This window comes from Spea bombifrons, chromosome 1 (assembly GCF_027358695.1).
Source record: "Spea bombifrons isolate aSpeBom1 chromosome 1, aSpeBom1.2.pri, whole genome shotgun sequence".
NCBI lineage: Eukaryota > Metazoa > Chordata > Amphibia > Anura > Pelobatidae > Spea > Spea bombifrons.
The window spans coordinates 141897789-141925453 of record NC_071087.1 but is presented as its reverse complement, the minus strand read 5'-3'; the positions used below and the strand labels follow the sequence as shown (position 1 = coordinate 141925453).

The following is a 27665-nucleotide window of genomic DNA, read 5'->3' as shown; positions in this document are numbered from 1 at the left end:
ACAGCGCTAGATGTGATACCGTTATTGCATTAGCAGAGACGTAAGCGGTCCTGAACGTAGAGGAGGAAAGTTTATTTCAGAGAAGCGTTAGAACAAGAGGCCACAAATCTAAAACTAGGGAATCAGGGGCTTCAATGTAATGTCAGGAGGCTTTAGCTTACTGAAGGGGTGGTAGATATGTGGAACAGTCACCCTGTAGAAATGGTAGAGGCTAATAAAGCGAGAGATAGGGCGATAGATTCAGGATAACTGAATCCCTAAGACAAAACTAAGGACCAAAATTTTATTTCCTTAGACTGTCCAATATTTAAAATGATTAAGATCATTAAAAACACCATTACAATCATCATCATCTGAACACAGATGAATAGATCAGCAGCTTTCGCAGACTCCTACTCCCATGATGCTTACCCAGAAAAGCAACTGGATGAGTACTATGGGAGCAACGGTCTGCAGCTCGAGCGTGCCGTATACTGCGGTTGGAAACCAGCTTGTCGGTGAATTTGTTGACTTTATTTAGGATTTTTCAGCACTTCTAACTTGTTGCACAAGCCAGAGCGTCACGTGCCGTCCCAGGGGCTGCCCCATCTGCCACGAAGCCCGAGAAATGAGCTGTAAGCAGAACGTTAAGGATGCGTAATAAAATGATCTTGTTAGGATTAGATGAAGGTGGAGTGGTCGTGGCAGGAACGGTTACAACGGACTGCGGCAGCAGAACTGAAAATGCCAAATAAATGACAGAAACAAAGCTCCGCTCGCTCATCCAGCCACCCCGACAAACGGGAGAAAACAAAAAATAAATGCAAAACAAACAGCACATAAATCATCAAAAAGACAATAGTTGGAAGTATTCTGTACATAGGAAAAAAAGTTTTGTTTTTTTCTCTTGCATGTTAACTAAAACACTAAGCCACTCAGGGATTTTTCCTCTTTAATACAGAACACGTAAAACAGCTAAAGCAATACACACAACGGGATGGATGTCCTATCACTTCAGCCGCTCTGGAACACAACACTAAGCATGCTCAGGCATCCATGGGGTAGGTTTATATTCCCACATAAAGAGATAAATTGACCGAAAGATTATGTCAAGAGGCCATATATAATGCAGGTTCACATCATCAACATTCAATGGCCAAATACAACCCTGCCACCACGGTCTCCTCCGAACAAAACCCACACACAGCTCTATATAACTGAAACCGGTTAACGAATGCACCATAAAGTCCCGCTCTAAACCATTATCCTCCCAGGTCACTCTGGTGAGCCAACAAGGATGGAATCTAGTCTATTCTGGGGATAATTCACTAAACAGCGAGTTATGAGTGGCCCGCAATCACATAATGAGCCCCAGTTAATTAGGTGATGTCACCCTCACGTTTGTGTAATCCAAAAAAACAATCATGTTTAGCTTGTTTCCGGGTATCATTTGCCATCTGGGATCACCCGATCTCCTCTTTGTACGCTTATTCACCAGCTGTCTTTAGCCAGTATCTTGGCATCTGGCCACTGAAGCCCTAATCAATAAACCAGCAAACCACATCCCGAGTGCCAGGAAAGACCGGAGACACGGGGTTTAACGCGGGGTTCACACGGACATCGGGAGTTATCTTCTGTGTTCAGTAACATAAATCTCACATCTAGTAAAAATAGCTTCTGAATAACCCAGGGGATCGGCACCAGTTAATTTCACAACAAAGAAGATGCTTGCGGGTATGGAACACAGACGCGTGCACCATCTCCCACGAAGAGGGACAGGAGAGACCCCAGCGTGAGCGGCAAGCAGGTGGGGGGCTGCATATGGATGTATCAGATACAGGCTGCATGCGTCCCCATACGTTCCCCATTCTCTTTAATATTTTTATTAGTGATATTGCATGGTCTTGATGGAAAGGTATGTCTATTTGCTGATGATACAAAGATTTGCAACAGGGTTGATGTTCCTGGAGGGAGAACCCAAATGGCAAATGATTTCGGTAAACAGGAAAAACGATCAGAGCTGTGGCAACCGGCATTTAATGTGGATAAATGCAAAGTAATGCATCTGGGACAGAGTATAGAATATTTGATCCGGTCCTAACCTCAACGTGTGAGGAAAGGGATTTAGGGGTAATTATTTCTGAGGATTTAAAAGGTAGGCAGACAATGCAGTAGAGCAGCAGGTAATGCGAGCAGAATGCTTGGTTGTATAGGGAGAGGTATTAGCAGTAGGTAGAGGGAAGAGCTCATGCCGTTGTACAGATCACTGGTGAGACCTCACTTGGAGTATTGTGTACAGTGCTGGAGACCGCATCTCCAGAAGGATATAGAAATGTTGGAGAAAGTTCAGAGAAGGGCTACTAAAATGGTTTATGGATTACAAGATAAACCCTACCAGGACAGGTTAAACGATCTTAACCTTTATAGCCAGGGAATAAAGACGGGACAGGGGGGATATGATAGAAACATTTAAATACTGAAAGGGAATCAACAAGGTAAAGGAAGAGAGTTTATTTAAAAGAAGAAAAAAAAAACTACCACAATAAAGGCATAGTCTTAAATCAGAGCAGGATAGAAAATAGAAACTTACCTCTGACAAAAAAGTCTGAGCGGATTTCTGTGCCCCCACGTGTAGCAGGTATTCATAAACATATAATGCTAACCTGTTAAAACAAACGAGAGAAAAAAACATGTAAGATCATAAATCACGAGGATTTTATTTACATGGCAGCAGGTTGTTGAACGCATGTAAACACTTTGTTACATTTACCGATCATCTAACACCAACAATAATGAAAAAGATACAACGTGATGATTCAGCATAACAAAGACAAGCGAGCCGGGCCCTAAATCCCTGCATTTCTGGGAGTTTTGGCCCCTGTTAGATCACCCAAGAATCACACCGGATGAAGTTGGTACATAGCGGCATACAAAGCGAGTATTAAACAACCCAAAACGTGGGAAACGTGGCAGATGGGTAACCGAACCTCCATCCAAGAGTCCTAAGAAAGTGATGGGGATTGTTAAGGTAGTTTCCGCTCCCGCGAGGTCTTGTGTGACAGGGATTCCTTCTGCGCATGTGAAGAACATCAATCTGCAATGTGCTGTACCCAATAGTGCGTCTAGTGCTTTACACAATGCCAGCCGGAAGAGAAAGCCAAGGGGCCGGTGTAAAGGGGAGCACGCTCAGAGGCCATTCTGTATTAAGCACAAACATGCCTTCGAGCCTCTGGGGTGTATTCTAAGGGTTAAAAGGGAACTCCCATCTATGGGATTACTAATATCACACAGAAAATGTTTTTTGCATAAAGATCAGGTTGCTGTACGCTAGACATTTTTATAGGTTCAAGCACAGTTATCCCGCTCTGCCTCTTTACCATACGGTCTATAGAGCAACAGACTTCATTAGCATTGCCATAAAGCATCAGCTCAGTGTGGTGCTTGCGCAGGGAAAGTCCCTACAAGTATCACACGACTGACAACAATGCCTTCAACTCTGCAGATAATGAGATAAAACAGGTTCCCCCCCCATTCTAACCTCCATAAGCGTATACAGCACTGCATTTTATGCTCAACGACTTTTGATATTACTCCATAAGCTAAGACAGTCGCTGCATAGCTTCTAACCCCGAGTAGTACACATCATGTACCAGAAGAGTTAAAACTGCAACTGATTTAAAGATGTGGAAGTACCCTTAGAAGAGCATTAAAAATGTATAGGATGAGACTGCTGATCGAGCAGCAATAAACAGCACCAGAGGGAACGAGGAATAAAAATACATTAAATGGCAGCCTTAGCAATAAATGTCCTCGGCAGAAAGCATCACTAAACTTTGGACGACGCAAAAACATTGATCCAACCTCAGCTTTATCCCAGAAACGGCTCGCAGTCCTAGAGCACGAGAAGACCAAACGCTGAAAAATGATTAAGTTCCCAATTGCGAACATTAACAAAATTTAAAGATATAAAATGTTGGGTTGTTCTCTCTCCCCACAGTTTGCCGAATTTGACAAAAAAAGTAATACCATATTTGCTCGATTATAAGACTACCCCCGAAATTTAAATATTTAGAAAAAAAAGAAAGCCTGAATATAAGACTACCCTATAGGAAAAAAGTTGTATTAGTAAATATTATTGGAACTCCCGAGACTTTGCAGAGATCCGGGATAAATACAGTCTGGTTACAAGAGGCGAGATCTTAAAATGTGTTATTTTCTATTAGTTTCTTTTTGACAAGGAAACACAAACTTTATTTATTTAAGCGTTTTTAAACACGTTGTACTCGGGGACAAGGCCTGTACGTGGAGACATCTCAAAGGACATCCTACAGTCTTGGCGTGCATTTCCACCGAGAACAACGCTCACTAATATTCAGAGCCAAACCAATAAACGTACATGACGCGCGCACGCTAAACCGGTTCTTAAAGCTTTATTTTAAGACTCCCATGCGAGATTTGCTGCAAAAAAGGAATCTTTCGTCCTACGACGGGAAACGGGGTGAAAAAGGGAGACTGACAGAAATACTGAGAATATATTACCTTTGATTACACGATTACAGTTGATTACAACCTACAGGTGCAAGTTATGGAAATGTGCTTCTAGACTTCATTGTGTATGCAAATATGCAAATAACGTGCGCATAAATGTCAGGCTTCCGCTTAAGTCATTTAAAAGGTTTATAACGAGAGGAGATCCTGGGCGCTATATATATTATATATTATATTATATTATATATTCTGCTCTAAAGATGCGTTCTTTTAATTGGTTTGGAGGAATGTATCGAGATAGACGTGAAAGCGCCGATCAACCGATCAGCTAGCATCAAAGTAATACATATGCAACAACATGAAGCACGGTTCACAAGGAACACAAATGAAAAAGCAATGCAAGTGGAACTGTACATTTTAAAGCTTTTATTAAAAAGATATACTATACAGAAAAAGGTCGTATAAAACGGCCCTAACTTAATGTTAAATTATGGCTGGGAGCAATGGTTTGGCCCCCACACAGAGCCCTGATCTCAGCATCAAGAGAGAGAAGCAGCCGAGGAAAACCCACGAAAGAATCGTGGTTAGTTCTCCAAGATGTTTCGAGCGGCCTACCCGCCGAGCCCACCTAGAAGAATCGATGCTGTTTTGAAGGCAAATGGTGGTCGCACCAAATACTTATTCAATTAATTTTTTCTTCTGTTTACTCATCTTGCAACTAACAACATGTCTATTTGTGAACACATTCTTACTTTTTGGCAAAAAAAATGCACACACAAACACACATACATACACACACAGGTACCAAGCATTAAATTAAGCTATTGCCACTATGTAAAAGATTATTATTAATAATAATTAAATAGAAGATTGTAAGCTTGCGAGCAGGGCTCTCTCCACCTAATGTATCGATTCTTGTATGTATTCTTGTCTTGTCATACCCCTTGAATTTATGTATTGTATTAAGCGCTGCGTAAATTGTTGGCACTACATAAATAAAACAATAATAATAATAATAATAATAATAATAAAATAGGTGCTTTAAGTGGAGGACAACCTGGTTTGCCTAATACAAAGGCCCTTCCTATTACCCCATATACAGGATGAACGCAAACATTAAATAATAATACAAAATAATAACCTGCTCTAAAAAATGATCACTAAGCAATACAGCATCCATGCTTATTACTAATTAACATACTTGAATTAAAGAAGCAGATGCAAATACTTGGCACGGCAAGTCCTCTAAACAATAATCAATGTTATCAGTTATGGTCCCAATGCAACACTTATATGGCATTAAGAACTCACACTGATTACAATTACTTCTATTTGTGGTAATTAATTACACAAAGTGCAGTTTTAAACAGGATGAGATGGTAAGTATGCAATTAAGGAATCATAAATAAAAACAAGACCCAGAGAAAAGGAAAAGTCTCGGGCTCAATAAAGCAAACTACCTAAAACCTTAAAAGATACAATACAGACTAAAAGGAGGGGGGGTAAGAAAAGAATAATTAGGAGGGAAGAGATATTGTACCTCGCAGAACACAATCACAAGTGCATCTCCGACAGCCTTGACTATATTGGAGAGACAGATTAACAAGAATGATTAGAAAGCGCCACTAGACAAACGCAGGGTCCGATCAGACAGGTGATTTGTATCTACGCTGTGAAGAATTGGCAGGGTTTATTTCCCAAACAATGCTTTCCGAACAGAAGACAAGACGATGATTCAATTACTGAACAAATGATATGTCGTTTGGAACATGTGCTCCTCATATCTCGCCGCTATAAATTCATATTGGCAGCACGATTAACTCTGCAGTCTTTCAGTGGAGCAGCAGTGCGCTCGCTCCGTGCCGGTAGGATGACAGGGGAAGATTACTGATCAATGTCGAGAATAAAATACGCGGGATGTAGCACTATAAGAATAATCCGTACCGGTGGATATAATTATATAGCCATAAGAAATTTGGGCCAAATTAATGTTTTGTTGTGCTTAACCCCTAAAGCCGAGGACATAATAATATTACACTAAGTGGGCTGGGAGGACCAGCAGCAACCAACTAGCGTGTATACTTTAACAGCATGATCACTCGATTATACAGCGATAAGTACTCTTTGTATAGTTGCAGTTTTTCTTTTTTTGGAAAAAATTTTGATTGGGGGGTAGTTAAAAAAAAAAGTTAAGGTACAATTGTTGAATTTTCTTCCCCCCTAAAAACATTTCCTATTATCAGAAAAAAAACAAATTTATATTGTGTGGTTAAACTAAATAAGTGAGGGGAAATCTAATATTAGAGATATATATATATATATATATATATTTTATTACACACACACAAAATTTTAGTCCTTATAGCGTGCAGTCAGGTGACAGCGCACTTTTTGAACCAAGAAAAACTGTTAAAAATATGGCAAGACTCAAGTGCTTAATTATAGTTAAAAAACCCCTGTTAATAGTATAAGTTCCTTCTACATTTAAAAGCGCGACAATGCAAACGTTACAATAAACCAGAAAATATAAAGAAATGAAGGTTCCCCTGTCTGCTTGGTGCTAATGGTAGTTTTTAAAAGATAGAGGAAAAGATGTCTTTAAAGCTGAACCTAAAAAAAAAAAAAAAAATTTATCTTGCGCTCATTAGGACGGCCAAAGAATAAGTGATGTCTCTACGTATATTAAAATAAATGACATGTCTTACCATTGTGTAACCGGATTCATACTGTGACCAGCAGTGTGGGTTTTGAAGTTGAGAAATCTTACATCGTCACTAAACTTCTACAATAACTGTGGATTCTTTACAGCGGTCAAAATATATGTGAAAGCAGCCTATATTTTGAAAGTCGCGAGCTGCTTTCTCTGGGCGACTGGTTACCACTTCCGGAAAGCAGCCTACTGGATGCAAAAGGCAACTCTACTTTCACCTACTCTAGATCCCCCCTATTTATCGGGCGCACGAGCCGACGCACCTCCGGCTACAGAAGATGTGGAATCCATAGAAACTTTGTTTTCTCAAAACTCCTACTGCATTATAAAAATAACTTTGGCTTCTGTCAGAACAGCCGGTTATTTTTAGAACGTAATGGTTTATAAAACAGAAGCATAAAGACAAAGGGTGCTTCCAATGCGTACCAAACACTGTTTATTCCGGAGGCACCGGAGCCCCAAACCACGACGACAGCATAATGCGCACTGCGATTCACAACACGAGCTTAACACTGAACATCGGTACAGAGACGCACATACTACATGGGATGAGCTAAATACTCTAATACTAGAGACTTTTCTCATGTAATCACCCCACTGGATGTCTCTATGAAATCAGAACATGTAAGAAGGAATCTCCCTGAACATGCTCAGTAGCCAACCAGGGGGCATATGGAGCGACTGCTCCAGGGCCCTAGAGTGGTAGGGGGGCCCTGAGCCACCATCACGTAGACCTACTTCGTTTGCAGTAGCCCGAGCTGAGGGCCATCAAACTGTGCTGCCTGTGAGCTCTGGATTAATGCGAGGGCCCCTCAGACACCAGCAGAGAGGAGCCGCTCTACAGCAGCTACGTGTATTACCTGATCAATCTCAGGCAGAGCTGGCGTGTCTTTGGCTGCACATGTGCATGTTACAGGAAAACACGGTTTGCACACGTGCAGTGGCCAGGCCTTGCGTTAGATTAGATAATATGAACAGGGTGTGGAATCATGAAGGGTAAACTGTACAATAAACTGTTATTTGCCATATTTGACATTGTTTTATTTGTGCTGATTTGGAAAGAGGGGCCCTTTTGGTATAAATGCTCCAGGGCCCCGGGTGCCTTAATCTGGCCTTGTCAGTAGCTCTCCTGTTTAAGACATTCAAGCAGCAGCCAATTATATGCATTCTAGCAAAACATCATGTGATAGGCTGCAGCTATTCTCATTGCCGAGAATAGAAATTCTACTGAGCATGTGCAAGCAGCATTCACCAGTATGCTCCCTGCCTGAAGAACAGACAGCTGGGGAGGGGATAAGAGGAGGAATGTCTGATTTCCATGCAGTAACATGTACGTAAAATGAAAATTGGGCTATAGTGGCACTTTTCATTTTTTAGGATCTCTTTATACAGAGACATTCTGAGAACCAAAATCTACACATATTACGAAGAAAATGCTGGCCAAAAAATCCTTTTGTACCTGAAGAGCACATCACAATACGCAGCTGAAACACACGGCAGCTTGGTAGGATAGATCCGCTTTAATCAATACTTGTTTTTACTTCTTAAAACCACTTTATATGAAGTATACCCGATTTTAACCTGCGTACTTATCGTCTGATGCTCTGGTATGATAGCAGCTGATCCGTGCTGCGCTGATACAGGTTCTGTTAAATTTGCTCAAGAAACCACACAAGCGATAATCTTAGAATTTGTCGCTTACATATCCACTACTGCTTACAAGAGCGCTTATTCTAATTAAAAGCTGGCAAGACAAATCACAAACACAGATGCAAACCGCTTGTTCCCGCACGAACAAATCATTATTCTGCAGCACCCATAAAAAGAACCTTCCAGCGCTCCTCTCTGCCTCTCGTGAACGAGCCACGGAATCCCCTTTAGATCTCACCTCGTGGGGATGAGAATTTACACTTCATTTTCCATGCGTAGCATCCGAGAAGCGCTGGCAGGAGGGTTACCAGAAAGTTCACACTTCTTCGCATCAGCTCATCGATATGTCTATAGCGTTTGGTTTTAATGTTATCTTATGAAGGACTATTTTCGACGTTTAATATGGTTTTCACGCCATTTGATGGAAACAAAAAAATAGAATACATTTTAAAGTGAAAATAAGTCCAATGCAGAAAGTAAAAGAATGATACGGGCAGATACAAGTTACACAGGAACGCGTACAACCACATCCAACCGAAAAGCGTAATATTCACATATTCAGCCCTGGAACCAGGAGCCCTCATCAGTAAATAGCAGGACCCAGGCGACACACGACTAGATGAAGGACCACACTGCCCGTTTGCCAACGTGGCATTCCTTACTATAATAGAAGAGTTAAAGCTAGTTTCACAGCATGGGTCATCACAGCCAAAAGCACAAACCGTACTAAACACCACCCTAATTAAGTCAAATCCATGCTCCGGACACCCAACCAACTTGTAGGAGAGGGCGGCTGATAGGACAGAGACAGATTCCTAAAAATAAAACGGGAACATCCGGACATTCCCATAAAATATTTTACTTTTTTAGAAGTGTTAGTTTATTTTGTACAGTTTATGTATTTTTTCTCAGTCCATTACTTTTTACCTCATATTAAATATAAATGAATCCGTTCTATCTCTGTGATGTTGTTTTGAGCTCATGGCTTTTGGGATAGCCGGAGTTATCACATCACCATTTCTCTAATTTGCATGTTTTATTTTTTTGATGAAATTGGGTTTTTAGGTCTGAGCAGCTCAGGGGGTTACTGAAGCCTCCTTAGGCATTCTTAAACCTTAAATAGAACTTGGAGGTGGCAGTGAATAACATTTTGGGGTTGTGGGGTAAAAAGGTTTGGGGTTAGGCTGTAGTAGCTCTGGGCCCTGCCGGGAGAGCAGCGAGTGAGCCTGCGAGACGTTTCACTCCATTAACCCTTTCACGCTCCTCTAACATCACAGCGAGAGCGGGCAGGCAGGTAGCCTTATTTACAGCTAAACCCTACGATAAACTTACAATACGAGAGCAGATTATTTACGGAGAGCAATGGGACAGCCCTACCTGATACATGGTGCCAATACGACATCTCACCCTGTCTGTAGTTAGACAAAAAGATAAGAAGAACACAGACTTTTCCTAAGCAGGAAAACCGCAAATAAAACGGCTATGAAATAAGCAGCAGTAACCGTCGTTGTTGACCTCACGTCGCCTCAGCAAAAAGAAACAGCGTTTCAGAAATACTAAATTAACACAGATGGATACATTTGGGAGGATAAGCGTCTTTCATTCACACGCACGCGCCGGGGCTTATCGAGATGCTCGAAGCCAGGCGACAAAATGCCACATAGATGCGCTTCGAAAAATAACTAGTATTTCTAAAAGTGAAAAGGGCTACTCTGCCATCCACAGCAAAGAAACACACTGGCTAGGGGTGATGGGATTTAATGCCACTATGGAAGACACAAGTTGCAGGACTTTGAAAGAATGACATTGTTTCGCTACCCTCGTGTTCACGTGGAACTGCTTAGGCAAACGCAATTCACCCAAAACACACTTCTAGGTCAAATTTTCAATTACAATTTAACTATTAAGTAATCAGACTGCTAAAGACGCATCAAGCATTTAACCCCTTATTTTCCAGCACAGATCAAGCTTTTTTCATTAATGCCTGATAAACGAACAGAGAAGTGGGGGGGGCCGTGGTTTATTTTAACGAGAAAGAAATTACCAATGCCATCATACAAAGGAAGTGGATAAAACAGTCCAATAAGACCCTATTCCAAACTATTGTGTTCTTGCATTGCGGCTTCCAGATTGATAATTACATGATGCAGGTCTCTGGTGGAAATACACACACAATGGAAATTATCTTTATTTTATTGGAAAAATATTGAAAACTAATCATTATCTACTGGTTTCTGTGACGCTCCAGCCATCATATGTACTTTGCATGGAAGGATTCATCAGATTGGTCTCTATGCATTTTCTCTCATTCTCCGACATCCCTCCAGCTGCATCATGCAGGTGCTGTACATACACTGCCGGCTACCTCCAGCACAACTCTAAGGGGTGCAACAAGATCCGCCACCCAGCGGCACAGAAACTGCTCCCATATATAATAACTGGAGCGCTTTCACGTCAGTGATTGTCTGCTTTAGAATGTACTTCCAAAGTACTTTAATAAGCATTCTTCATACGCAGGGCTGTATGAGCCACTAGACTGTCTGTGCTGAACCACCGCTGTTATCTGGTAAAAATAAAACTTCAGTGTTATATACTGAATTTGTTCAATTATAAGATGACCCCCCCCCCAAAATTTGAATATTAATTTAGGAAGAAAAGAAAGACTGAATATAAGGCTACCCTATAGGGGAAAAAAAAAAGTTTTACTACTAAAAATTTATTCACATGTAAACATTTTTTTTCATATTTAATAAGAACTATGATTTTTTTGTTTTTAATTTCCTTTCATTTGCCAACCTGCCCCAGTTATGCACATCTACCCCCCAGAAATGCTTTATACCCCCTATATGCCACTCTGCCCCAGATATGCCTTTTAACCCCCTATTTGCCACTCTGCTTCCAGAAAACCATTGAACCCTGCCCCCATGCCACTCTTAAACCCCCAACTTACCAGTGCATCCCTTTACTTGTGACTCGTGCTTCAGACTCCCTGGTGCCTAGGGCAGGGGGTGGAGGTCTGTGCTCCACCATAGAAGCCCCGTAGCAGCGGAGGTTGCACCCAGCAAACGTTCACCAGCTGCGGGATGCGTACAGACAACCTCCGCTGCTGCCGGCACTTCTGCCGGGGCTTCTATGGTGGAGCACCGGAAGGTCATGTGATGCTGGCGCTCCGTCATAGAAGCCCCCAGAGGAAGTGCTGGAAGCAGCAGAGGCTGTCAGAGAGGAGGATCCAGGTTCCCTGCAGCGCTGCGGGGGATCTGGATCTTAGTCTTGTAATCAGACCCCTATTTGGTCTGATTAGAAGACGAATATAAAACAAGGGATATTTTTCAGAGCATTTGCTCTGAAAAAAGCCTAGTCTTATAATCCAGCAAATATAGTATTTATATTCTTTGATTATAACAATGTATTCATTCTTTAGACTGATAGCATAGAAAACGCTGCGTTGTCCACAAGCTCATTTCCAACAGGTCGTCAGTTGTTACACCAAGTCCCATAATTTCATGGGAGATCCAGTCACACCATTTCTGTTCTTAGGATCTTAAGGATTCCCCATTAAAGAACCCCTTTTATACCGTTACGCAGAGAAATTTACCCCACTGGGGGCTTCCACTTGGTATTTTTTTACGTCTATCCTGGAGAAAGGAAATGGCAGTAGCAAAGCTATTTAAAATGTCACAAAAAACACTTGACTCTTTCTTACAAATATGTTGCGTTCGTTACATACTTGTACTCAGAACAAACACAAAATTTCAAATTTTTTTGTGAACGTGGCTCATCGCAGTTAAGAAAATGCTAAATATTTAGCGGTGAGGAATGTTCATTGTAACATTTGCGAGGCTCCCTTCAGTACCTGAATGAATGTTTACCAACAGTCTGTGTCATTGAACTTCCGAACGCGCATTCATTTTCTCGAACGCTTGCAGCGAAACGCTACGATAACAAACGCTTCTAGCTGATCAAGCAGCCCCTGGGGGAGGACGGGGGAGATTCGCAGATCCAAACAAATAGCGCCGTCGCCTTCACAGCGTTTATCAAAGCTCCGTATAGCTCGGGGATTATATTTTTAAGTCACTCTAATGGTATTTTGTTTACAAAGTCACCTTAAGAAAGCCGAGATCTGTAGCAAAATGTAATCAATGTCCTGAAGATATCTCCTTTCTCCCTTACAAAGGCTGCCTGAACCAATCAGCAACAGGGGAGCAACAGAACGGGGAGGAATAGTCAGGAGGGAAGTTCGGACGTCTGCTCCCTTGGTGTACACATATACAGAGGATCTGTCTGTCTAATACAGATTTGAACTGGAGACGTTATTAGTTCATTTGGCGTAGTCAACTGTAAAATGTAGGATTTTAGAAAAGCGACAGATCACATAAAAATTGAACAAATCCAGCGTTAAAAAAAACCATTTCATTTGGTATTTTATATTCTTATATAATGTTTCATTTTGGATGCTACAGATTTATGTTCCAGCTCCGCTGCTAACAATAGGCGTAGCATTTCATGTATATTTTCCTTCATTTTTCCATGAGCCATCGGTAATTAATCCCCACTGTTAGCAGACTATAAGTTAGTCTCTTTCATTCTGTTAAAAAGTAGAGCCATTATGTTAAAGATTTCCTGATGTCCTTGCTTCCCCAAGACGCTCTGGCATTTACTACAGTAGACAGAACCACAGGCCATTAGAGACACCAGTATCTTGATATTAGCCTTCAAAGTCAAACTCGTTCCGTGACGTAACCGCAGATCTTCCCTAGTTATGGATTTGCCAGAAACGTATACTTCGAATACTCTATGCTTTAGGATGCTAAGGAATGCTATAACTCGGGCAGAAGTACCCAACGACGTAGGCTGAGAAGCTCTTTGTTTGGGCTTTGGTACAGCCATATGACTTTTATCTCCCTCCAGTCCACCATGCTACAAATGCTGGGCTTAGGAGCAGAGCAGGTCATTATTAAACATTTGACCGAAATTACATCCCAAAGACCCCAAAAGTGGCACTAAGATAATGAAATCAAAGCTGAACATGTATAATAAAATACCTAGATAAAAAGTCCACAGGTGTTTGAAGAGTATATGCACATGTTATGGACTATGCATGCTGTCGAGGAGTAACAGAACTACGGAGTTTTAAAAAAAAAGTTATTAAAAAGCGCTAGATCCCGGGTGCTGGGACGTCAGGGCTCCAATTTGTTTCTGTGCCATCATATCCGGATCCCTCTCTGGCCAGCTGCTGATAGTTACACAAAATAGCCCATCTGGCCCATAACCAGTCCGTAATTACCACAGAACCTGGAGAATTAAGAAGAGCTCATGGAACGTTCTAGAGCTCCTTGGTTTAAGATTTTTGTAGTCTATAGGAACTCTCAGGCCCCTAATGAACTCTGAAGTTATAATGTAATTCACGAAAGTGTTGGAAAATCTGCTTCATGATTTAAAAGAAAAATACCCAAAACAAGTAATATGGTGTGAGGGGGACTGGGCGAGGGTTGTATAGCCACTCTTAAAAAGTAGCGGACTTTCAACGCTAATAATCATTCACATATGGCTCTACTTTGCAAGGAATTTACTTTAGAGACAGAATGGAGAACGCTGTAAGCCGAAAAAAATAAAATAAATTACCCCTCGGGCTGATTGGCAGTACCAGAACCCAAACAACTGGAAAAATGTTCTTACAATAATTTGTGTAAAACATCTCATGCCTCAATCTTGGAGAAAATGCTGTTTGGGAGACGCAAAGAATTCTTTAAAAAGTTGGTGGGGAGATGAACAATCAGCAAAAATAAATAAAATTTTAAAATAAAATAAAAATAGCCTTTGTTGGAAAATACTTTGAAGCCTAACTTTTATGAAGTGTCATTTCGGGGCACATTTAATGAAAAAAAGCAATTCTTAAGCGGTGCTCATCTTTCCACCAACATACACGGCTTGTTGTTATCACTTACACATCAATAAAGACTCTCGTGTTATTTTCTGTTCATGCACTTTAATGGGACAGTCTAGAGCGCTGCACAGCCTTACCAACGAGAGCGCTTTCCACGCATGCTCGCTGTGCGTCTCTTTAGACGTCCTGGGAATCTCTTGCGAGCCAGTTGGCTGGTTGGGAGAATAGCGAGCATGCGCTTGGGCAAACAGGAGATTTCCTGGAGTCTGGGAGGCAGGGAGAGAAGCATCTGCAGTCATTTAACGGGAACACCAATTTCATGTGCATTAAAGGGCATACGATGGCTGGAGCGTCCCTTTAAATTGTTGCCGCACTTTAAGACATCTGAGTTCTGTATGATCTCTAATTCTAGACGCTCGTGCGCAGTCTGCCAAAACAACGCAGGTAGAGCAAAGGAAGCAAGCTGCAGCAAGTAGGATTTCAATAGAACCTTTACCCCACCATAACTTTTGTTACCGGTATTTCCTTTGCTTCTGCAAGCCTCAAGTATTAAGCAAGTATCTCAACCTCACGCTGACGAGTCCCATTAAGGATGAAACAGTTGTGCCGTAGCCAGATCACCGCTCATGGACCTCTTTCCCGAGTTTTGTCTTTAGGCTATAGTACAACACACATTTCCCCTCAAGGGATGCATCTATAAAGTGGATATAGAGGCCAAAGGTGGTCATTGTTGACCTTATTTGCATGCGCCTACCCAGAATCCATTGTGGTTGTGGAGGCACCATAAGATTTCGTAGGGGAAAAAAAAAAGTCTTCAGGCTTGTCTGGTTGGCTTGGTTAAAATTAAAGGGGCAGCAGAGGCATTATTAAGTGGAGGGGTTTTCCCATCACCTTTACCCACCATAACTTTTGTTACTTATATAATTAAGATATCATGGGAAACGGGGGAAATTTGCACTAAATGCCCTTTGGTGGATGCAGGTACTGGGAAATAACTATTAAGGGAACTTGGATCAAAGGTCAAAAACTATAATACTTTTAGCAATATTATTATTAACATGGGGTTACCTGATCTACAACACGGTGGTGCCCTTTAAGAACACAAAACTTAGCATATATAAATGCTGCGTTGCCACACGTTCTCATCACTGCCAATCATCATGGCTGCCACTGCGGAAGAACACATTACAGGTCGAGCGATCTAAACCTGGATTTAAAAAGGTGTCTCTGAAACAACTGCGCAAGATCACCGGCATTAAGAAACAGTCCGGATGCTACAGACAGCTGTATGACGGGCAATATTGTAGTCTGAATTTGTATAGCAGAAGGTTAATTACCATTTAGTGATTCTATCCCACACGCCGCCTCTAATAACATTATTACACCTGAGAAGAAGAAAAAAGATCTTCCAGATTAGTGAAGTACCAGACCATAAGTAAGAGCGTCCTACTGAGAGAACGGCTCAGACGAACACCGTTTTACCTACACGCACATTCTACTTAACTAACATTTCCCACAGTTAATTGCCTACGTAATAGGAGGCTGTTAATCCTACGCCCTGACCGTAAGAGTCACAAACGCGGATCTTTCTTTTAAAGAGGTTAGCGGCGCATCTTTAAAGCAAGGTTTGTAGCTCATGTGGCAAGTGCGATCCAACCCGTTGTTGGCGGGACACGCAAACTAAACATTATTAGAAGGGATGCTCTATACTTAAATGAAAGATGAAAAACTTTACTTATAGTCCAACTGTGTAAGAGCAGTATGATCCACTTTACACTTTAATGGTAGAGATTTCCAATAGGTTTCATGCCAATTATGCCTGTCAATGGCATTAATGAAATAAGTAATGAGTAGCCTTGGGAAGCAATTTCTCCATACAGGCTTTTCTGAATTGGAATTACAGGTAAACATTCTGTGTATAATGATATAGGCTATATTCCACTAGAGGTCTGGGTTAAAGTTAATCAATGGGTTAAAGGAACTCAGCACCCAATGAACATAATACCCGAGTGGTCCCTTTAAACTTTCATGTCTAAGAGACCCCTCTGCGGATGCACAATAAGCGGCCCCCATGGAGTTCAAAGGGAGCGCTTTCCTGCCACTGAAGGCACGAAGCAGAGGAGGCATTCCGCTTTAGTAATAGTAGTTTATTTTATTTTTGCACGATAAATAGATTCTTTTTAGTTATTAAGCACCAACATATTACGCAGTGCTGTACAATTTTATTGGGGCAGTTAACACATATATAACGAATATACATTAACACATACAGACGCATCAGGAGATAAGATCCATGCCCGTCAGCTGCCATCTAGCCCTATAGTACTTTATACAAAGTTCCAGGCAGGAATGGTGGGCTTAGGGGGGCCCGGCTCGTGATCTAAGGGAGTAGTATGGGTGATTAAAAAAAGGAGGGGTGAAAAGAGGGAGTAGTAGATGTGTTTTAATAAAGTACTTCAACACATATTTTTTGTTCAGGGGGCTGCTTGGGACACTGAAATGTCAATTATGGGGGGGGGGGGCACGTTTCTAAGGTACATACTCCTGCACTGTACATAAAGATCATTAGAACAAATCAACTTCAATTTGTAAATCTATAAACAAGTTTCCTCAGCCTGGCACAACATGTGATGCCGTAAAAACACGATCCCAGCGGCATCGCTCTATAAGATCTCCGTTTATGCATCAGAAGAAAGAGCGTGCGGAGTCGGGAAACAAACTAAGCCCGCTATTGGAGATGCCGCGTGCTCACGGGTTTTACCCGATTTAATAGAACCCCGTTTAAATAAAACGATAAACATGAAAGTCATCGGCATTGGACAGCTGGTCAGCTACTTACATAGAATCCGACAGCAGATGATGTAGAGACCCAAACCTTAATCCGTCCTCAGTTTTGTGTTAGGTTCCAGATGAGTTATATACATATGCATCGGTTTGTAAAGAAGAGTACCAGCATATTAAAAAAAATTAAATAAATAATAAAAAAAATTTGAAACATTTCCCCCCAAACTCTTGTAGTGGACCGTCATACAGTTCTGAGTATAACTGAAATGCCATCCAGGATGCCCAACAAAATCCATTACCTACTTACACGCCGTTTTTTAGCAAATACTCACACTCCAATACCTCTGCACTCCGCATTTAGCAGAACTGCACCCCGGTCCTTGTACAGTACCGTGTACACTACTGTATAATGGGGGCCTCTCCAAAACCATGAAGGCTGAGCTACACGACATAGAGAACGACGTATTCTTAAATAAAGTTAAGAAAGGAACGCTGTGATCCCGATCGATACTATTCCGTGTTCTTTCAGCATCCGGCAGGAGTTTGCGACCAATAACTCTTTGCTTCAACTTCATACAGAAGGAGGTTTCATGTTCCGCACGTTTTACAGAACGATAATCATACAATAAGATATACATAGACAATTTTAACATTGTATTTACCGATCCCTATTGTAAAGGCCATGCAGAGTCTGTGCTCTAACAATAAGTGTACAAAGGGGGCAATTAAGGCTTTTAAACACAAAACGGACATTTCTGGAGTAGTGCGTAAACACACAGACTACACGACGTTGGTGCACCGGTTCCAGGACATACAGAGACCAGCAAGCGTTTCCTAAATTACCGAAAGAGCTGTACATGCCTGGAATAGACGTCTAGTGGAAGCGGTACAAATACAATAAAGAACACTCATCTAACCCTCATAAATTATTAACACGTGAAAAGGGACTCAAAACCAGCAGATAAGACGCTTCTCTTCTGCAGTCCCTACGCGCCTATCAATAAAAGACATGACGGACTCCTGTTCGCTAAAAGACAACCATATGTCCGTGCAGGCGCTGATAAGCACGTTTTCAACGTAAATAGTTTTTTTCCACTCAGATTGTGCCCCCGTTTAATGACGCCATCACTCGCCAGGTCATCTTATGGATCGATGGAGCAAACCATGGAAACACTATGAAGAGGTACGAAGGATGCCTTTTTCATATTAAAATTACATTAAACAGACAATTATGTCCTATTTTGTTTTTTTTTAAATCAGTTTTTTTTTTTTTTTTTTTAAGCGTTTGTAAGGAAGTTTTACTTTACCAAGAGGGCAGCAGATAAATGGAAAAGCCTCCCAGCAGAAGTGGTAGAGGTTATAATACAGTGAGGGAATTTAAACATGCATGGGGTAGTCATAAAGCTATCCTGAATCTAAGACAAGACCAAAAACAGATTAAGGTTCGAGTCTCTGCATCAGGAAAAATGGGCAGACTGAACGGGACGAACGGTTCTGACCCGTCTTCGAATTCTGTTTCTATTCGTCCCCAAAGGTCCTTCCTTAGATTAGCAAATTCACCAAACTAGAAATATTATCAATGGCTTTAACATTTATAGGGTCCCAACGGCGACAGATTTCCAGATAATACTTGCCTGCATCGTATGGGCGCTGTCCGCATCTATCCGAGTTTTATTACATTACATGTCAGAAAGCACACATGGAAAAATATTGTATTTGTGCCTAAAAATAAATTTCTAGTGAATTTACCTTTTTTTTATAACTCTTCTCACGCCACAATCAAGTAAATAACCTTGGCTCTTTATACTCGCTGGCGCTACGATCACCAAGCGAGAGTGCTGGGAAACATAGGAAATAAACACGGAGAAAGCATGTGCTCCGTTCCAAGCGCTCCGAGCGGTCGGTCTCATATGAAATGCATTGTTTTTGGATAAAAAGATGATGTAATCTCGGTTGCTTTTGTTCATTTTAAATCCAAGATAAATCAAAGTAGAAAAGAGCACAGCTTTTTAAGGGTTAATAGGTACCAGTGTAATGTAAAGAGACAAGCTCCAAGAGAAACGGTATCAGGCAGGGTATTCTCCCCAAAGCGTGACGACCTTGAACCACGCTAAGGTGGCGTGCCTGTACGGGGCATTTTTGGAGACACTTTGGACAGGCTATATGAACGGCTTCACCACATACCTGTGTTAATACCTTCCATGCAGTAGGATACATGGGGGGCGCGGGGTTCACCCTGGGTGCCACAACTGCCCCAGGCCAGCCTGGACTGGACCGAGCTGTCCAGGTCAGATCAGCCCTTTGTGAACAATTTTGGACCAGCCCAGGGATCACGTGACATAAGGTTACATGACTCCACGGTTACATGCAAGACTCCAGAGAGAAATGCGTGAGGGAGTAGTGAGCGTGTATAGGTATTTGTGTACGAGCATGAATTGTATGAGTAAATGTGTTAGCGAGCACAAATGTGCACGGGCAAGCATGTATGTTTGCGTGAGCAAGAGGATATAAGCGTGCGTTTTAAATTTCGTGTGTATTCCATTCATTCATTTCACTTATTTATCACGATGACTATAATAAAACAATTTACTGTACCTCGGGTTACACTGCATATAAAAATTAATGTATAGAAAATGGGAATTCCGAACGTCTGAAGGTGTAACATGTCATTTCATGTCGCCTGGGTATAGAAATCATCGCTTATTAAACCCATGCCACTCAAAGGTTAAAAGCAACACGGCAAAAAGCTTGCCTGTCACTCAGTAACAGCCATTCACTACTGACAGGGGATAAAGAGGTCGGAGCTGAGCAATGCTAAACAGGAGAGATAGAAACAGAGGCGTCCCCAAGCCCCTTGCCTCTGTTTACATTAAGATCAGGGGGAGGAAGGAGCAGCACCAAGCACATTGCTTTCCTGCCTGCCACATCTAAAGAGGCCAGCTCTAGTTAACATTAGTGTACAGCCAGAAAATCCACTCCCAATAAATACAAAGTTAAGAAATTATGAAGAACACAACTTAAAATGCAGTAAACAAAATATAAATAAATACAAAACTGAGGTGGTAAGAGGAGAACGGCCCTGTCAAATTTTCTTTCATTTTCACATCATTCTATTACCGACGGCAACAATGCCTGCGTTCATCATCAGCACACACCATACACATAAAAACCTGGTTAGTTAACCAATAGAGACACAGATTAGAGAATACATGCATTTAACGAATAAAGAAATAAAACGGGTTGGCCCAGGTAATTTTTCAGGTGACCGCAGCCTGACGCGATCTGGTTCCGGGACACCGTAGTCTTGGGGCATATCCTATCTTGACTTGCGCATAAACAGATGTGCAGCCACCGGAACGAAGTCACGGCCATCAGAATACCGCGGCTGTATTAGTGGCCACAGAATGTCAAAAGAAATAATCCGAGAGCTACTTTGGTCAACTTGTGACTTTTGGGCTTTGCAGTCGAGTATACAAAAATCTTCTTTAAAAACGTGTATTTACAGAAAAAGCTAAGAAAAAGCAGTGACTATTTACATATTACTAATATCAGCTAATGCAGATAATGTGTGACAGAAACAACCTTCCATCACCGTGAATACAAACACACTACTACACAACACAGCCGTCTATTAATAATACAGGCACACATCTATTTACATACCAACAATCGCAGTATCATTACTACGAGGACAACATGATGGCGAAAGCGCTCTATATATAGCACATACACCTACCATTCAGTGCAATGAACTATTTATAGGAGTGTAATATACAAATTTAGAAACCAATATTATCGGACCAATAGGATAGACAGACAGACAGATAGTGAGAAACACATGTAAAGTGGTTAGATCATTGGTTTCAACAACTGAATTTGCTAATGTACCCTAACTGGAAGGTCCCATTTACCTCCCTTATATTCTGTGTTCTAGAATCAAGCGTACATTCCAGCTCACATGTATGTGCACACGATGGCTGAGAGTTACCTTGTATCTTAACACTATTTTGTTTTCTGGCTCCTTCGCCTTCCTTCCTCTAAAAAGAGGATTTTTTTTTAAATGTAATTATAAATCTAGTTGCATGTTCTGTCAGGAAGTGGAGTTACAACTACTGCTCAAGTTGTACTGGGTTGCTCGTACACAGACGGCATTCAAACAATTAAAACATTACAATATCTCCTTACAAGACAGCACCGGTGTCAGGGAAACATGTCCGGTGGTTCTTTCTTGGTTACTCTGTGACGCATTGAATGCCTGGGTAGCCCTAAGACAATGGCTCTCCAAACCCCCCGGCATCCACTAACCAGGAGTAAACACAGGATGACTGGCAAACTGTGCAAAAGGGTAACCTGGCTCCCAGTCTCACACCAAGCTACATTTATTTACGGCTGATCAGGAGTTCAGTATATATGACCTGGCACTTAATTCTGCGTTAATGTTACAGGAGACGTAGCCTGCTGCACAGTACAGCCGCGCAGTCAACCCAAGCGCCAGTTACACCGCTACACGAAAATAAATGTAAAAAGTAATTCAGTCATTTGAATTGACTTTACCATGTTTTAGAATATTGTAAGCTGTGCGCATTTATTAAAATGTTTATGGGCAATAAACATAGCGGCCAATAAACGGACTTGCAACGATCCGCCAGATGATCCAATTGTTAGGTAGAAGACCAGCAGCCACAGACAAAAGTTTTCTAGCCAACTGAGTGTTACACCGAGCTCTTTGTGCATCGGCTTCCTAAACTGACCAGTCATCTGCCGAGAATTCACCGATCCGTCTCCTTCCACAGCCTTTCCCTGAGCTCCCGCAAGATCCTCTCACCAGATACAAGTGACTTTGGTGGAAAAGGAAATGGCAACTGAGACCCGAGCAAAAGCTGGGAAGCTGGTAACAGATTGTACAGCAAACCTGTATCCCCCTAAAACACACCTGTAACCCCCTCCCCAACAACACCTGTACTGCACCTAACAGAACGCAACAAACATATTGAGAGAAACTTCTAAAAGCTTTTCTATGGAGGTGGCTTCTGACAGCCACAAATACTCCTTGGTATTTAGAAAGCAAAGAGAACAGTGTGCTCAGTGCTGTGAGATGGGGCCCCAAACTACCCGAGAGACCAGTGCACATCATTTATAACACCTACCTATTCCTCAGCCCTGTGCAAGCAGTGGTGTGTACAGCACTGTGCACGCGCTATGAGCATTAATTCACATAGATAGGCAAAAGGACAACATGAATATCTTTACACATTCTGCAGGCGTTCTACAAATAAACAGTCCACAGCACACACACGCCACAGCACGCATGCCACATACATAAACTGCACACATACACACCAGAGCCTGCCATACACTGCACGCACGCACACACCAGAACCTGCCTGCCATGCACACACACACCAGAGCCTGCCATGCACTGCACACACCAGAGCCTGCCATGCACTGCACACACACACACCAGAGCCTGACATACACTACACTGTACACACACCAGAGCCTGCCACACACTGCACTGCACACAGACACACCACAGCCTGCCACACACTGCACTGTACTGTACACAGACACACCACAGCCTGCCACACACTGCACTGTACACAGACACACCACAGCCTGCCACACACTGCACTGTACACAGACACACCACAGCCTGCCACACACTGCACTGTACACAGACACACCACAGCCTGCCACACACTGCACTGTGCACAGACACACCACAGCCTGCCACACACTGCATAATTTCATTATACAATCACCCTTCTGCCCTAGATTTCCGAGGAGCCGCTCGTACCCTCTTCACACAGCCATGCATGGCGCACAATGTACCGAGGATGGAGAGCCCGGGTCCGCTGCCCGCCTCCAGCAAAGTAACTTTCACCCAAACCCCGTGCATCACCTCCTCCATCACACACAAGGAGAGAAGGGAAGTTTGCAGCCTCTGGCCTATGTGCCCCATTGCCCCAGTGTCTGACCGAGCCGTGCCTGCCCCGGTTCCGCGCCCCGTGCCCCCCAGGCAGCATTTAACTTACTTTTCCCTGGCCTGGCTGTCGGACGGTACGCTGTTACTCTTGCCTTTGGCGTACATGCTTGCAAAAAGCTCCGATTGTCACACACCTGTCAACCGATCACAGCCTCCCCAGGAACAACCCCGTCACCATAGCGACACCACCAGCGCCCACCCTGATAGGCCCGCCCGGTACCAAGCCCCGCCTCTTCGCCATAGTAACCGGCTTGACAGACAAGTAATTCCCCTCCTTTACCGCCTACCCCCGTCTCGTCCTGCTCCCTCCTCCTTAGCAGGCAGGGCTAGGAGCAGAGCGCGCGCGGGTCTTCTCCCTCCGCCTTCCCTCAGAGCTGGGGGGAGGACGGGGGGATTTGAAACCGTTCGAGAAGGATTTTTAAACAACTGGCTGTTCCATCTTGCAAACACCACTCCCGCCTCTGCCGTGAGACAGCTCGCAGGAGGGAGGGGGGGACAGCCACAAAATGCGGCCTGGATTCATGGGTCACACACACTCAGGAGCGTATTACAGCAGCTATGGCTCAGGGGCCTTACCTGAGTGAATGGCCCTTAGCACAGCGTGGTGGCTTGTAATGCATCCTGGCTGTAATATTATATTAAGATGGCAGCCGGTGCTTGTGAAGCTGTTTTAATGACTAATTTATGGGAGCCGTATCATAGGGGCTGCCGCCAATTTTGGTGCTGCTTCCACAGGCCTGTTATTCCTCATAAACTAATATTGGACCAGCCCGGTGATAAAGATAAAATAAAATCTGGTTTGTAAGCTTTTTGAGTAGAGACCTCCCTGGTTTAATCCACAATGCGAGGTGATGCATTACCTGTTATGCTCGGTTTATCCATTGTACCTCGCTGCAGAACATGATGGCGCTATATAAATCAATAAATAAGGGTGGTGTTTACTTACATGTGAAGACCACGCTTATTTGGCTCTGTAGTCTTGCGTCAGACATGTAGTGTGTATAGTCCTATGAACAAACGCAGTGTGGTATTAGTTGTGCACGTATGGTAGGGTTAAAGGATGGGGGAACCATGTCCCCACCTTCCCTATTTACCCCAATGGCTCCATTATCATCCCTGCGGCACTTCTCTCTTGTTCTTTGTCGCTGCCGGGGAAGCCAAAATGGTTGGCCGGCCATCCTTTAGATGGACACAGTCTTATTATTTGCGCTGGATGCTCCTGATTAATCAGCTTCAGGTTTTATGCTCCCTGAACAAAAATAACATTACCCCATCTTCAACACAAATTATTATGAATAAACAATATTTATGTCCACAAATTTGTTTAAAGAAAGAAATACAAAATGACAATGTTTCAGAATACGTATCCCCCTTTCAGTCTGTAACTGGCAGCTGAAAAGTTTGCTTGTTTGGTAGAACCACCCTTGACCGTCTGATGGTGGGCCTGTACATCCCTCACGTAGATGACATTGCTTTCTTATTCATTCTTTATCAATCTTCATTCCAGCGCACTAATAGGTTGTTTTTTTTTAAGCAGCTTAATTAAACAATATGATTTTGTTGAAAGGCCAGAAACTGTCACATCTTGATATATTGAGATTAAAATACAAAATAAAGGTTACATAAAACATGCTTTTTTTAGTAAGCACTTTTAGTGATTCTCTGTCTGAATGTGATGACTGCAAATATTGCATGGGCAGTTATGTCATTACATCCTACTTTGCACATAATATTATGACGTCACATCTTTTGTGCAAGTGCAACATCAATCTTGTAGGACACACACATTACCACTAATTACCCCTACAGAAATTACTCAAATTCATTTTTAAGTCACCAACATAGAAGAGTAGCAAAAAAAGATTTATTGCTGCTTTTTTAAATTTGCTTTCCCGGTACTTTTGGCTGTCCCACTTACAGGTGCTCTTTTATGAGGCCCGCTCACTCAGTTGATGCTTTCTTGACTGTCATGTCTACTCAGCCGATGCTCCCTTGACTGCTACTCAATGAGTTGTCTCTCTCTTGACTCTCCCGCTCACTCAGATGTGACCCTTTTGGCAGTCTTCCTCACTCAGTCATTGCTCTGTTGGCTGTCCCACTCAGTCATTGCTCTGTTGGCTGTCCCACTCACTCAGTCATTGCTCTGTTGGCTGTCCCACTCAGTCATTGCTCTGTTGGCTGTCCCACTCAGTCATTGCTCTGTTGGCTGTCCCACTCACTCAGTCATTGCTCTGTTGGCTGTCCTACTCACTCAGTCATCGCTCTGTTGGCTGTCCCACTCACTCAGTCATCACTCTGTTGGCTGTCCCACTTAATCAGTCATTGCTCTGTTGGCTGCCACACTCATTGTTTTCACTGTGTATTCCCCCCATGAAGTGTCCAGCTGGCTTAGCTAGCATCTATAACATTTGGACATTGATCAGCGCACTTCATTGATGTGCTGTAGAGACAACACATAAATTGTGAGGCCCAAAGGTGAGCCTCAAGCATAAGCTTATTTCACTTAAAAAACCCAAATCTCCAGGGAAGATCCAAAGAGTTCTCCACCATGCCGCATGACTGGCGCACCTTTTACATGTGGATACTAGATTGTAGTTTGCCCCACGCAACCCAATATTACACTGATGTATTCCTCCATCTAGCTACTGGAGGGGGTAGTGAGGGAGGAAAACATAGTGTGAGTCTCAGTAAAATTAATATATCTTAAAGGTACACTTCAGCTCTGTGGTTCTTCCCTGATATCCATCACCTCCCTACATACCTCAAGGAGGGGGCAGTAAGCAAAAAAGTACCACACCCCTCTCTCTACAAACATGCTACAAACAGCCAGCAAGCCCATAACATGCAATACTTCCACACCTCCCCCATTCCCTGCTTCAGCAGGCAGCTTAACCTCTGCCTAGCCAAATTGTCAAAAAACAAAAGCCTTGCTGTAAAAATACCATTTCTAATAATGTGTCCTTTAGTACAGAAGCGTCTTGTTTTATATGTAAATAACAAGACCATCTGGCCAAACTACAAATCTCAATATTTTTTTATATCAATGTTAATTGAAGTATTTGTACTCTTTTTGAGTATTAAATCTGTAAAGATGCTGTAAATATCTGGAATCCATAGCCGAGCAGTAAGCGTGCACTTTCTGTAGCCGTTCTGTATGTTTTGTTTAGTCTTCACCTTCGTGTTCCCCCTAGGACCCCCACCCCTGTGGGAGTGAGACTTGAGCAGATAGGATCTCACCAGGCCCCTGGCTTCCTCTCTTTGTTGTTTGTGGTTTCAGACTGGATTGTTTAATTTCTGTTATCCCAAAAGTACTCTCCCATAACTGCATTACGTGGGGACTGTACTTGCAAAGCATGGTGTATAAATAGACTAAATTAGTTGCCCTAAACATCGAGGCTGCCAGCATTTGATGGTCTAAGACCCACACCACAACACAGGTGAAATATATTTATTTACTAAACATGAACATTTTGTAAATGCCTCAACCAAAAAATGGAGGTAACACAAAAACAAATTATTAAATAGGTACTGGAAAAGGTAAATGGCAAAATAAAGATATCTCACATTAGAATTAAAAGTTAACTTTTAATTAATTCAAATAAATCCAATAATAATGATATATTCTGAAAGAGGACTCTCTATGCCCTAACGATAAACATAAAACAGCTCTTCTGTCATGGGGCACACAGCCCGTATCTGCCGGTACCCTGACTAATATTCGTAAATGGGGCAATAGCAGAGGACTCTATATAACCTATATGGTTCCCCATAAAAATGTTTTACACGGTGAAAGGCGCATAGGGTTTTGTTATTTTTTATGTTATGGGGAGTATGTTTATAGCTGGGTCCTCCAGTGTGTATTCTTTATGGCTTAGAGAGTTTGGTACATGCTTCCTCTGCTATTGCCCTCTATAGGAATACTAGTCAGGGTACCTGCAGATACTGGCTTTGTGTGCCCCATGAGCAGGAGCAGTTAGACTGTTTTCCTGCTTATAGTTAGGGGCATAGAAAGTCCTCTTTCAGAATATATGTTAGCAGCTGCCCCTTTGCCTTTATCCAATTTTATGTTATACTTTACAGTGTTAATAGCTCACCTATATGTAGGTGACCGCTTCTGCCAAACCGGACACCGTATCAAAGATCTGAGGGTCACCGTATTCAGGAGAAATTTCCAGACACCCTTA

At 42.4% G+C, this 27665-nt stretch overlaps 1 protein-coding gene across 2 annotated transcripts in view; it reads right to left on the bottom strand.

Moving 5' to 3' along the window:
• Nucleotides 1-23674, bottom strand: part of SSBP2 (single stranded DNA binding protein 2) — a 73137-nt gene extending 49463 nt beyond the window's left edge. For both annotated transcript variants that reach the window (XM_053475180.1, XM_053475188.1), the window contains exons 1-2: nucleotides 23531-23674; nucleotides 2570-2642 (exon numbers count right to left, since the gene is read on the bottom strand). In XM_053475180.1, coding sequence (XP_053331155.1) covers nucleotides 2570-2642; nucleotides 23531-23586 — 129 coding nt within the window. In that variant the 5' untranslated portion in view covers nucleotides 23587-23674. The remainder of the gene's footprint in view (nucleotides 1-2569; nucleotides 2643-23530) is intronic.
• Between the last annotated feature and the right edge of the window lie 3991 nt (nucleotides 23675-27665).